General features: G+C 35.6%; 1 protein-coding gene across 1 annotated transcript; it reads right to left on the bottom strand.

The window, feature by feature from the left end:
• Positions 1-8,935: 8,935 nt before the first annotated feature.
• On the bottom strand, positions 8,936-9,810 carry LOC5564491 (protein C10). The gene has a single exon (XM_001648786.2). The coding sequence runs from the start codon at positions 9,684-9,686 to the stop codon at positions 9,336-9,338; it is 351 nt and encodes a 116-aa protein (XP_001648836.1). The 5' UTR covers positions 9,687-9,810; the 3' UTR covers positions 8,936-9,335.
• Between the last annotated feature and the right edge of the window lie 3,339 nt (positions 9,811-13,149).

Genomic DNA, 13,149 nt, shown 5'->3' on the forward strand with positions numbered 1-13,149 from the left:
TGTACACATCACTAAATGAACTCCTGAAGAAATCTTTGTAGTAATTTATCTGATTGAAATTTTTGGGCAAATACATGAATCAATTCATGGAGAAAATAATGAGCACGGTGTGCCAAAACCCGTTATTAACGCAAAAAAAAATGTCCAAGGATTTGGTACCTACCATTCAAAAGATATAGTATTCAAGCATCTTCTCCGTGAATTTGAAAATATTTTAACGAGGGAATCGAAAGTTATGATGATTTGAAGGTTTTGTGCTGTTCTGCAAGGGATTTTTACACACTTCACAATTTTCCCCATCAGTGCATCATTATTAATTTGTAAACTAGCCAAGAAACCATCAGCTTTGCATTGAGCATTCAGAACACATGATATCTAAGCACATTCTCTGAAAAATTTAGATAATTCCTTCGAGAAAATCAAAAGTTACAATGATTTGTGTATTTGCCATTATTTCTATGAAGTTTAAATAAGAGCTTATTTATAAGGCTTTGTTATATTAAAGTACATATTTTACACATAAAATTGTTTATAGAACTGAGACTCGGCATTTGAAAGATAAAGTTGACTACATACACTAGTTGACTTCGAAGTTAGTTTGAGAAAGCTTTATCAATAGACAACATAACTAGAGTACTTTGAAGTTTCGGAAAAGCGAATTTTGGATATTTTTAATTAGCACGTTCAATGTTTTTACCATTACTAAACCCAACAAATGTTGTCAATATGTTAACCAATATGATTAAAGAGCGTGATTGACCGCCCGCTGCTGCTTCTTTGTTATTACAAGAGCAACTATACTTGCACAAGGAACCGACGGATGCTACTTAGGGCTCGTACACAAATTATGTCACGCTCCAAGGGGGGAAGAGGCGGTCAGGCATAGCGTGACAAGCCTTACAAAATTTTTAGAGGACTCATACAAAAAGCGTGACAATAGGGGGGGAGGGGGTCGAAAAAGTCGAAATTTAGCGTGACATAATTTGTGTACCATCCCTTAGGATTTGTTGTACCAACCTCAGTGTGTAAGCAATGGAATTCTCATTCCTTGTACTAAGTAATATCGGCGCCGGCTGCGTCCGAATACAGACCAGTTTAGGTTATGGAATAAATGCATTACGTGTTGCTATCTCTGAGGAAGCTATTGGAGTCCTCTGCACTTCCATGAGAAATCATTGGGAGTTTGGAAAATGGGGGGTTATATTACAGACTTCGTCTTGGTAAACAAAACGCATAATTACAAGAGTCCTAGAGATCATCGCATAGGGTGATTATGATACACCTCTCTCCAAACATAATAAAGTCAACAAAATAATAAATGAAATATAATAAAAATAAAAAATAATTCTTTCTTAATTACAAAACTTGACTGACTCAATATATGAAGACACATTTAAGGACGAATCATTCAAAAATTTAATTATGCGAATCATGCAACAACAATCTAAAACGAAATCTATCAGTATCTAAAGGAAAAGTCGATATTTATAATATCTAACAATTCTAAATTAAACCGAATATGAGACTTGTTGCACTTAAATATTTGAAAACATGAAACAAGGTTTATTTCGAAAATAACACTGCGGAACACGTTTTTGTCTCCAGCACCAAAATACCGCTATTCACTTTATTAAAGGTTGCTGAATCCATTGCCGTTTTCAGAAATATCATAGCACGTCTAGTTTTTGAGATATTGACTGTTGAAAATGCAAAAAATGACTATTTCAGTCAACTTGCATGCAAGTTTGCCACCTTGTAAGGTAATACATTGGATTAATTTGCCACAGAACTCAAACTTTATGTGTATAACAATACTTATCATCAAAGTTTGTAATACTTTCGATGCGGAAAAGTTATTGTTTAATGGTTTAGAGATTTTTTTGTATTTTGCCATGTAGAAGAAACGAAGAATTTTGTATGGAGACTGCAAGCATGTTGAAAAAATCGGTTTAATCGAAATTTAATCGAGCTATTTCAATCAAATTATGTCTGAAATGAAAGTTCAAGTTCTATTTTGCATGTTTGGTGGATTAGATTACAAAACATTTTGATAAAGTTTACTTTAAATTTCATGTAAATGTGAATAAAACCAGTGTTTTATGCAACTTTGGCGACCTGTAGCTAAAAATTGTGACGTGCTGGAACATTTCTGAAAATGGCACCAGATTCAGCTACCCCAAATCTACTAGAGACACATAATTTGATCCTTGAGACACGCAAAAATGTCATTTTTGTTACGCTGTGTAACCGACTACGAACTTTTATTTGAACAAATATATCCCCTTTGTTTTCTAAATAAATTCTAAATAATCACATTTAGAACAGTAGCATAAAGTGATCTCACCAGTCGATAGTCCATCCTCGACTGAGCAACAAGGAACCACTTTCAAATTGTTCAGGTTCACCAATACGCTTATTTGGGCCATAATGAATCGATGCCCAGAAAAACGCCGAAAATGAAACAAAATTTTCAAAAATGAACACATTATGCTTATGCTGTAACGGAGCACTACCTTTCTTGAATGAAAGCTACAAGTTCAATACAAATCTGTTAACCCTCTAATACCCAACCCCGCCTTCAGACGGGCAGGGTGTCTACTCATTTACAGAAATGAAATTCCCTGAGTTTTCCAGGTTTCAAAAAATAATTACAGGTTAAACAAATTTTCCAAAACATACAAATAGTTAATTTAAGACGAATAAAAACTTGTTTTTTTTTTTCAAATGAAAAGTATCTTCGAAAATAAATTTATCTAGGAAAAAAATTAAGAATGTTTATCCAATGATCTGAAAGGGCTTTTCTTTTAAAATGGGATTCAGATGTATGGACTTCATTGACGTACCCACAATATTTTTCTGGAGAGCGTTTTGCATTTTTTCTCTGGGGAAATTAAGGCTGGTAGAATGATGGTATTAGAAATTATTACTTTAGACACTTCTAGTTAAAAAACGAGACCATACATATTATATGAATAATAAGAGATACCTAACAGGAAGCACGAGATGAGAGTTTGATTGCTACATTGAACAGACATTTTTCTATGTATGATTCTAAGGGCCTTTTTGGAATTACTCATGACATTACCAGTATAACAGCTTGATTTACTATATATTTCTTTCACGTATTACTCCGCAGATCTCTTCAGGAGTTTGTATTGAAATTTTTCATGAACTTTCCAAATAATTCTTCCAAAAAAAATGTTTTATACCTTCATTAATTCGATCTGGATTTTTTCTAAGGTAACCACATCAGGAATCATCCATCCAAAAATTATTCCATTAATTTCTCTAGGACTTTCTCCAGCATTTCCGTTTAGAGTATCTTCAAAAATTCATACAGTTATTCCTCCATTTTACTTTTTGAACAATTTTCATTGAAATCTTTATATATTTTCTAGTTATTTATCAAACTTTCAAGCAATTTTTTTAGATTGTTTTGAAAAAAATAAAAATAAAAAATCTGCGTTGAATTTTGAAAATGTGTTCTAAGTACGACTTCCTTGAATTCCTTCGAGGATCTGTAAAAAACCTCCTAAATGTTTAATGAAGTTCATCCTAAAATACAAACAAATATTATCTCCAAATAATGTTCTACAAGACGTTTTGAAGAAAATAATTGAGGTATTTGGACCGAATCCCTGAACCTTGAATAACGTTTTAAAAAATCTATGGAGATTGGGAAATTTTACACAAAAAATATCAAAGCAGCAACAATATATTGATGACATGCTGGAGACATTCCAAGAGAAACTTCTGGAGTAACTTAATGAGGAATTCTAGAAACAAATTTATCGAGAAGTTCTTTGAAAAGTTTATAATAGACATCATCGAATAACGCCTGAAGAATTTTTTAAGCAATTCCTGAAAGTAATCGAGGATGAATATTTAAAAAAAAATCCTTATGAAAATGCCTGGAATAAATGAAAAAATCGGCTTAGGAATTATTGTAGGTTTTTGTGGAAAAGTGTCGAAACGAATAAGCTTTTGTGGAAGTGTTAGAGCGCTTCAAGATTTTTGGACCAAATCCTGAAAAAAAATCTTCTAAGCATCCATTGAAAAATCGCATGTAGCATCCCTGAAAAAATTTATGAAAGTATTCAAAAAGAAATCACTGGAGAAATTACTAGAAATCCTGAAGCATTCTGAAGACATGAGAAAAATATAATTAAGAGCTTGTGGAATAGTCGTCTAATAGGTTTTGTAGGTTTCTCTGAAGCCTGTAGAATTTTGCACCAGGTGTTTATTTATTTTGTATAATAGGCGAAAAAACAGACGGGGTTGGTGGTCTGATGGCTACCGCTTCTGCTTCATATGCAGAAGGTCATGGGTTCAATCCCAGGCCCGTCCCTTTCCTCGTACTTTGTAGTTGTATATCTCTCACTTGCTTCTATCTTCCATTCTAAATATATCACACTCAAATTATTCGTTCATAGCAAACGCTAGAACCAGAGACGGACAAGAAACCGTTTCCCTAACGCTTCCTACTTCCACGCGCTCGCCTTTCTTACGCCTGATACATAGGCAGTCTGCTAACCACAAAAGCAAACCTCTCTGCCATGCCTTTCCCCCAATCCAAAACACTCCCGCATGAACTGACGTGGATGCAGTGGAATATACGGTCTACGTGGGAGTCAGTTCAATGCATCATCAATTCCTCCCCCTTCCCCCCTCATTGGTCTGCATTCTGACGTGGCAGGTGCCATTGTTGCCTAAAAATAGAAGATCACCAGCACTTATACACTGAGGATGCCTGTTAGTCCCAAGCAGTCATTCGGTTGGTTCCTTGTGTAAGTGCAGCTGATCTGGCGATACTGGAGTGCATCCACGGGCGGCCAATCAAGCTCAAGCTCAAGCTTTAATTTTAGACGGGGTTGGTGGTCTGATGGCTTCCGCTTCTGCTTCATATGCAGAAGGTCATGGGTTCAATCCCAGGCCCGTCCCTTTCCTCGTACTTTGTAGTTGCATATCTCTCACTTGCTTCTATCTTCCATTCTTAATATATCACACTCAAACTATTCGTTCATAGCAAACGCTAGAATCAGAGACGGACAAGAAATCGTTTCCCCTAACGCTTCCTACTTCCAAGCGCACGCCTATCTTACGCCTGATAAATAGGCAGTCTGCTAACCACAAAAGCAAACCTCTCTGCCATGCCTTTCCCCCAATCCATACACTCCCGCATGAACTGGCGTGGATGCAGTGGAATATACGGTCTACGTGGGAGTCAGTTCAATGCATCATCAATTCCTCCCCCTTCCCCCCTCATTGGTCTGCATTCTGACGTGGCAGGTGACATTGTTGCCTAAAAAATAGAAGATCACCTGCACTTATACACTGAGGATGCCTGTTAGTCCCAAGCAGTCATTCGGTTGGTTCCTTGTGTAAGTGCAGCTGATCTGGCGATACTGGAGTGCATCCACGGGCGGCCAATCAAGCTCAAGCTCAAGCTCAAGCTATAATAGGCGAAAAAACAATTTTGTATTTTTTTTTAAGTTTTCAACTTATCAACTGCTCATGAACTACACCCAACTGAAACTGTACTTGATTTTACCAATTTGACAACCTTAAGTTCTAAATCCCAGATAACCGTAGCGGTAAACGCGCAGCTATTCAGCATGACCATGCTGAAGGTCGTGGGTTCCAATCCCGCTGGTCAAGGAACTTTTCGTAAAGGAAATTTTCTCGATTCCCAGGGCATAGAGTATCTTCGTACCTGCCACACGATACACACATGCAAAAATGGTCAATCGGCAAAGAAAGCTCTCAGTTAATAACTGTGGAAGTGCTCATAAGAACACTAATCTGAGAAGCAGGCTTTGTCCCGGTTGGGACGTAACGCCAGAAAGAAGAAGAAGAAGTTCTAAATCCTTGTCTAAACATGTTTTATATTGATTAATTAAAAATCGTTAAAAGGACTGACATGTTTAGCGTTTTAATAGCGGCGCAGCCGATAAAATTTATGGTTGAGGAGATTTTTTGTCAGAAAAACCACATATTCTACCATCTATTACTGTTTCAAAATAATTTCCCTGAGTGTAGCCAAAATTCCCTGAGAATTCCAGGTTTTTTCAGGTTGAATAAAATTCCCTGAGAATTCCAGGTTTTCCAGGTTTTTCCAGGTAGTAGACACCCTGACGGGGTACACTTTGGAATTTTGTGTATTTTTTCGTAGCTCGGAAATCAAAACGATTTTATTTTTGGCTTAAACCTTGACTCATAACACGCATAAAAGAAAAGTTTTTTGTGACTTTTCATTCAAACCTGTTTTTCCGTTAATTACACGGAAAACAAAAATATTTCCAGAAAAATATTGAAAATTTAATATTTTTAAAAGTACCGTAAAAACTTGAATTTTTATTATTTCCAAAAATCAGTAACTAGAAGAGGCTTCAAGAAAAAATTTAAAAGAATAGGGATGTTCAAAAATAAAAATTATAAAAATCAAAAACCAAAATTCATAGATTTGCGAATAAAAATAAATCATTGTCCAAAACGTGTTTAGAACGATTTTAGATAACTAAAAATTATATTTAGATCGAAAATAAAAATTTGGGTATTAGAGGGTTAAGTTAATTTGTGTCGCAATGATAAAATGCGTGTTGCGAACATTACTTTAGACCTGGGAGGGAGGCACCGATATTACACACGAAATATGACACAAAGTTATTTCGAATTGCAAGAAAAGTCCAGCTTGCCAACGACAATCAAGGCAGACTTGATGAAAATCGCTAGTTTTCTTTTGTTGTGTTCCTTCGATCGTTCTGAACAAACATGGAAAAAGGGCCAAAGTTTTCTGTGCATTTAATTTTCGTTTTTATTGGCAAAAGTAAAATAATGCGTATTTGAATACTTTATATTCAATCAGGATAAATGGTGCTATTGTGACATTACTTTTGAATAAGTATGAATAGCTTTTAAATCGATTCTTTGTCACATTTGATAAAATGCAAAAATATGTTTTAAATAATTACGCGCTTTTATAATGTTTGTCCAGTGTTTTAGATCTGGGCTCACAGTGACAGTTCGTGACAGCAGAATCTCGGCTCACCTTGACGTACATAAATTTCGTATTGGTTTCTCCCTCCCAGCTTTAGACTATTGAAAACAAATCTCAAAGATAGGTCCAAAACTACAACGTACTCCAGTTATTTCGTCTTTTGATAAAGTTTTATCAATCCTACTGAGAAAATGCTTGATTACTATATCTTTTAAAAACCGAGTGTCAGTGCTATAAACATTTTTATTTGTAAATTATGTACCTTAATATAGAAAAGCCTTATAAATACGCTCTTATTTGAGCTTCATAGAAATAATGGTAAATATACAAATCATTACACTTTTTTATATTAAATTTAGGGAAGGGATTATTACAGTATGTTTAAAACTACAAATTGAACTTTGCAAAAAGTGAAGTGTTAAAGTTCAATTTGTAGTTTTATACAAAACATCGTAACTTTTGATTTTCTCGAAGAAATTATCTCAAATTTTCACAGAGGATGCTTAGATATCATATGTTTTGAATGCTTAATGCAAAGCTAATGGTTACTTGGCTAGTTTACAAATTAATAATGATGCACTGGTGGGGAAATTGTGAAGCATGTAAAAATCCTTTCCAAAACAGCTCAAAACCTTCAAATCACGATAGCTTTCGATTCCCTCGTTAATATATTTTCAAATACACGCGGGAGATAGGGAAAGTGTACCAGTTATGGCCATAGTGGTTCCCTATTTGGCCATATGCAAATTTTAGATAACTTTTACATTTTTAATCTTTTTGAATGAAAATTTTTCAAAATGTGAAGACATTCAAGATATCACGTATGGCGAAATAGGGAACCACTATGGCCATAACTGGTACACCTACCCTACTTGAATACTATATCTTTCGAATGGTAGGTGCCAAATTCTTGGATATTTTTTTGCGTTAATAACGGTTTCTGGCACACCGTGTGAGAAATATACACACAGAAATACGAGTAGTAATAGTTTTCGAATTGTTATGAGGAATTCCGAAAAAATCCTAAAAATATTCTTAAACAAATGTCTGTAAGGTATAGGGAAAGTGTACCAGTTATGGCCATAATGGTTCCCTGTTTGGCCATATGCAAAATATGGATAACTTTTACATTTTTAATCTTTCTGAATGTTTTAAAATCAAGATTTATCCTTTATCTTACTGCTAACACACAAAAGATTTTTCAAAATGTGAAGGCATTCAAGATATCACGTATGGCGAAATAGGGAACCACTATGGCCATAACTGGTACACCTACCCTATAAAAGTCTTAAGAGTGCCAATAGAGTATAATAAATAAGCGAGAAAAATGTGTTTTATCATATCTCTCTCTTTGGGGCTCTCCGTCGCTACTGTTGTTTATCAAGCTTGTTAAAACTTGCGAAACATTGCCGATCATGGACCGATAGAGAAACTATGTTTTTCTTCGCTTGCTTTGATCCTGATTCGAAACCAATTGGAAACGGATTCTGTGATGCCTGACTAGAATCATTGAAGTAATCATTGGAAAAATCATAGAGTGGTTAGGGATGGTACACAAATTATGTCACGCTTAATTTCAACTTTTCCGACCACCTCACTCCCTTTGTCACGTTGTTTGTAAGAGTCCTCCGAAAATTTTGTAATGCCTGTCACACTCTGCTTGAACTCACCCCCACCCCTTGGAGCGTGACATTATTTGTGCGTGAACCCTTACATAAAGAGCGGACTGGAGGAATTTTTGACAGAATTTTTAAAGAAATCACTTGGAAGGATTCGTGGAGTAGTTTTGCAGAAATACCAAGATATAAATTGAAAAACCAATTTAGGAATCATCGAAAAAATCTTACAGGAAATCATATAAAGCATTTCTCGAATCCCTAGAAAAATATCTTCAATAAAATCATACTCCAAATAAAAATAAATCAACACTACATTTTCTTTTATATATGTATAATTTATTGACTTAAATCTCGAGTCCACAATTTTATATACTAATACCCTTTACACAATTCATATCGTCTGAGGATTTCGTTGACACACATGTTTTTTTATAATCACTAATATGCATGCATGATTTTGCCTTTCTAAATGCACTCAAATAATACCGTTCTACAAATTGGCTATTGTGAACACTGGCAGCTTTATGTTAATACCTGTAACTTATTCTAGGATACAATACAATATATCCGGTTAATATCTGTTCAGTCTTGCTTAAACTTACTTGGCGTACGAAACTATTACTAGTCGAGTTTCAAGCATAAGTAATGTTTCCTGACCAGTTCTCATAATTGAAAATAAAAAATCTCTGCGAATAACGTTTGAATACCATTATAGTATTCTAAATCAGAACGTCGTTAGTGCTGTTAATGTTAATCGGCGGAAGGTAGATCGAACGGATCTGGGATCGAAGTCTGGCGATGTCCACATCTTCTCGCTCGAACTCTCGGATGATTTGCTCAAATTGCACCAGTCCTTCGCGGTTCGGTGGAAACCCGTAATCCTTGATGACGTTGATCTGCAGTTGCATCACCAGAGGGAACACATACTGCATCATTTTGATCATTTCCTTGCCGGAGTTGGCTTTTGCCTCCGACAGTTTCTTGGCATTGTCCGGCAGGTTGGCCGTCTTCAGTACGTCGATGAGGATGGTTTTTCCGGTGTCGGCGGTGAAATTGGATAGGTACGACATGGTGCACTTTTTACTGTGACGAGACTGTTTGATTAAGTTTTTGTTTTGTGTATATTAAAATGAAAACTATTTTATTTGCTGCAACTTTGTTACTGAAATGTTTATTTATTTCCTAAGTGTGACATTTCTGATGGTTGCGTAGACGTTTACCTTAAAAACTATTGTGGAATGTTGCATGCAAGTTTCTGAAATCCTGAATTAATCCACCGACGGTCAATAGCACCATTCTCATACCTTCCTTCAAATGAAAGCCGTTCATTTGGAATAATCAGAATTATGATTCTTCTTTCAAAATATGCTTGTTCTTGGTGAAAATTGTTTATGCTAAATGACCGTAATGCCAATTTCTCTATGCCAAATGTCTTTGTGCCAAATAGCTTTATATTGGATGACCCAGACCTCCTTCAAATTGTGACAGCGAGGTCATAGGGCAAGCGATGATAAGCAAAATGCCTGATATGTGCCGACAGAACAGATAACGGACACTGAATGGGTGGATGACCCGTAACGCGGGTAGATCACCTTTCCATGGTGCGTTACGAGGTAAGATCTACCAATCTGAACCCTAGTCTCATCTTGTTTTTCGAGCTAGGATTTTGGTAATTCAAGGATTCACGGTACAAAGTCCTTGTTACTAGAAACAGTTTCTAAAATTGAATTTATTTTACCAAGCAGATGGTATAGCTCTTTTCCATGGTAGGTAGTTCCAGAGCTCCAGTGGTTTTTGACGAACATGACACAAATCAAATTTTGTAATAGTTATTTATGCAACAAGTTGCAAAATGATGATTTTTTCAGCACGAGTTGTACATTTATCCAACGAGGCTCGCCGAGTTGCATACAACATTTTTTGTTATTTCGAAAAATGCCGTTTCAACTGGATGAACTCTAAAGGGCCCATTCACAAATTTCATAACGCTGAAGGGGGCGGGTGGGTGTCCTTGAAATGTTACAGCTCACACAAAATTTCAAAAATATTAATAGAAAATGTGTTACAAGGGGGTGGGTGGGTGTCTAAAATGAGCATTTTTGGCGTTATGTAATTTGTGAACAAACCCAAAAGCACAAACATTTCAAGATAACTCACATGAGCAGGGCATACAGCCATGCGTAGTTCCAATTCAGTATTTTTCAATCATGTAGGTTGTGATACAGTAGTACCCATGAATGTCACAAATTTTCTCGCTCCCATCGGTATCATGCAGCACAGACATAAGCTGACTACAAATGCTAGACGATCCGATTCCACATCAGAATCGCCAACCTGTGTTGGAACCAGATCGCACAACGGATGTAGACTCTAGTGAAGTGACTCACCGTGTGAACTAAATGGATAGTCACTTTACTCGAGTCGAGAATTGTCACCTCGCTAAACGACACCGACAATTCTCACTTCACGTCAGTCGTAGAATAAACCCAAGAATCAGATGCAATTGTGCTTATTCTGTGCGGCATGCAAGGCGAGATGAGTCGGTGAGGTGTCGACTCGCTACCATTCGAATAATCTTAGTCGCCTCACGTCAAACAGAGTCACAAGTCGAGCAGAATAAGTCTGGCGTGAAGAGACTGGGAAGTACTGAAAAGAGTACTGAAAAGTAGCACATTTCAGCACTGTTTCTTTCGGTAGGAAAAGCAGGCCGTTATGTTGATCAACTTCCCAATGAAAAGTTGATTGATTTGCAATGGAATTGCAAAATTGAATATTATGCAATACTCATCAGATTAATCCACTAGTTATCTATCTGTTTCAATAATAAAATTATTGCTAAACAATCAATTTACTATTAAAAAATAACTTAAAAATAAAGTGATTTCGTAAGAAATAGCCCATATGCAACATTGTTTGTCCAGGCACTTAAAAAAAAATCGTAACGAAATAGTGCAAATAGTTGATCAAAATAGTCGTGGGAAAGAAACGGCTAAAGACTCGTAGTTTGCCAGTCTCAAGCCTTGAAGTATCCACTTGAAGCCAGGAGTACTTACTTAACAAAGACTGCTAAATACTGGTGTTACTTACTACGAATTTTTCGTTCTGAAGTTTTCGGAGACGAAACCCTAAAAGCAAAACAAGGATGCGACTAGAGTTTCGTTGAATGGTCAGATATCAGAACCGTAATCCGTTACCCTTTGGAATTCGAATATAGGTAGTCAAATTAATTTCGACAAAATCAGTACCGTAAAACAGGGTAACTTTGATAGTTTTTTTGGAAGAAAATCTAAATATTTCTGCATCCTGTTTTGAAGATTTTTATTTTATATTTTTAAAACAAGTACTGACATATTAGTTATCAATTGCCGTTGAAAGGTTGCACAACAATTCATTTTGTATGGACTGATAATTTTTCACACAATCGAAAGTCTATTTTCGATTTTGGGGTAACTTTGATATTGTGTACGTAAATACACGAAAATCGATAACGAAACTGCTGTTTGGCATCATTGCAGTTGGAACTTGATTGAAGAATGTTAATAGAGAACGTGGATTAGATTTTGTTCATAAAAAATAATTCATAGAAAAAAATCACTTACAAAAGTGTTTTTAAATCAAACATGCATGACAAACACTATTATAAGGCTATATGAATTGGTTATTTCACACCATATTTCTGAACATATCAATTGATATTCACGTTTCGACATTGAATTCAACATAAATCAAACGTTTTAGGAATACCGTAATCCGGGTTAACATTGATCGGAATCACTGGAGCGTCCAAAATGTATATTTGGTGTCCGAATTGTATAAAAACGTTATTTTGGAAGCTAATGCTGCACTTCATAAGCTTTATCTCCCCAGAAACTCAAAGTACAGTAAGACATCGAGAATGCCACACTGAGGCAAAAAAAACTTAGGTTTTCCATAAATCAAGACTTATGAACCAGCCAAATTATGGTTTCATTGCACGCTTAAAAATTTCGAAAATGGGATCATAAGTTTCATAAGTGAGAGCTTTGAATTCTTTAACAACAATTACTTGAAATATTTATCTTAGCAATCGCTAGAAAAACTACTCCGCTTTCGATGTTGGCTACAAGTTAATCGAAAACAGATCACATGTTATCAAAACATGTCAATTTTAGTGCACGCCTGAAATAAAAGGCGAACAACATTATCGATTGATAGTTCGATTTGAGTTATTATCATTGCGTTTATTACCGAATTTCATTGATTGACTTATGAAATTCATTACTGAAATTCTTCACCAAAATCATAAGTAAAACTTACAAATTTCAACAATAATCGTTGTGGCGCCAAATCATAATTATCCCTTAAGAAACTATTAAGTTTTTTTGCCTCAGTGCACTGTAAGTAAAACTAACTTTAAATTGGTGATTTCGAACGAATTTCTTGAAAGCAATCGCTGTAATGTTGCATTCGACTTGATCCACATCTTGTGTAGAGAACCACGTTTTGGATAATTTTTTTTTTGTGAAATGTCATTCAATATTTACCAACAATAAC

This window comes from Aedes aegypti, chromosome 2 (genome assembly GCF_002204515.2).
Source record: "Aedes aegypti strain LVP_AGWG chromosome 2, AaegL5.0 Primary Assembly, whole genome shotgun sequence".
NCBI classification, from domain to species: Eukaryota; Metazoa; Arthropoda; class Insecta; order Diptera; family Culicidae; genus Aedes; species Aedes aegypti.

Coding starts and splice junctions, on each gene's coding strand:
- LOC5564491 (XM_001648786.2), bottom strand. CDS start 9,686: ATGTCGTACCTATCCAATTTCACCGCCGACACCGGAAAAACCATCCTC.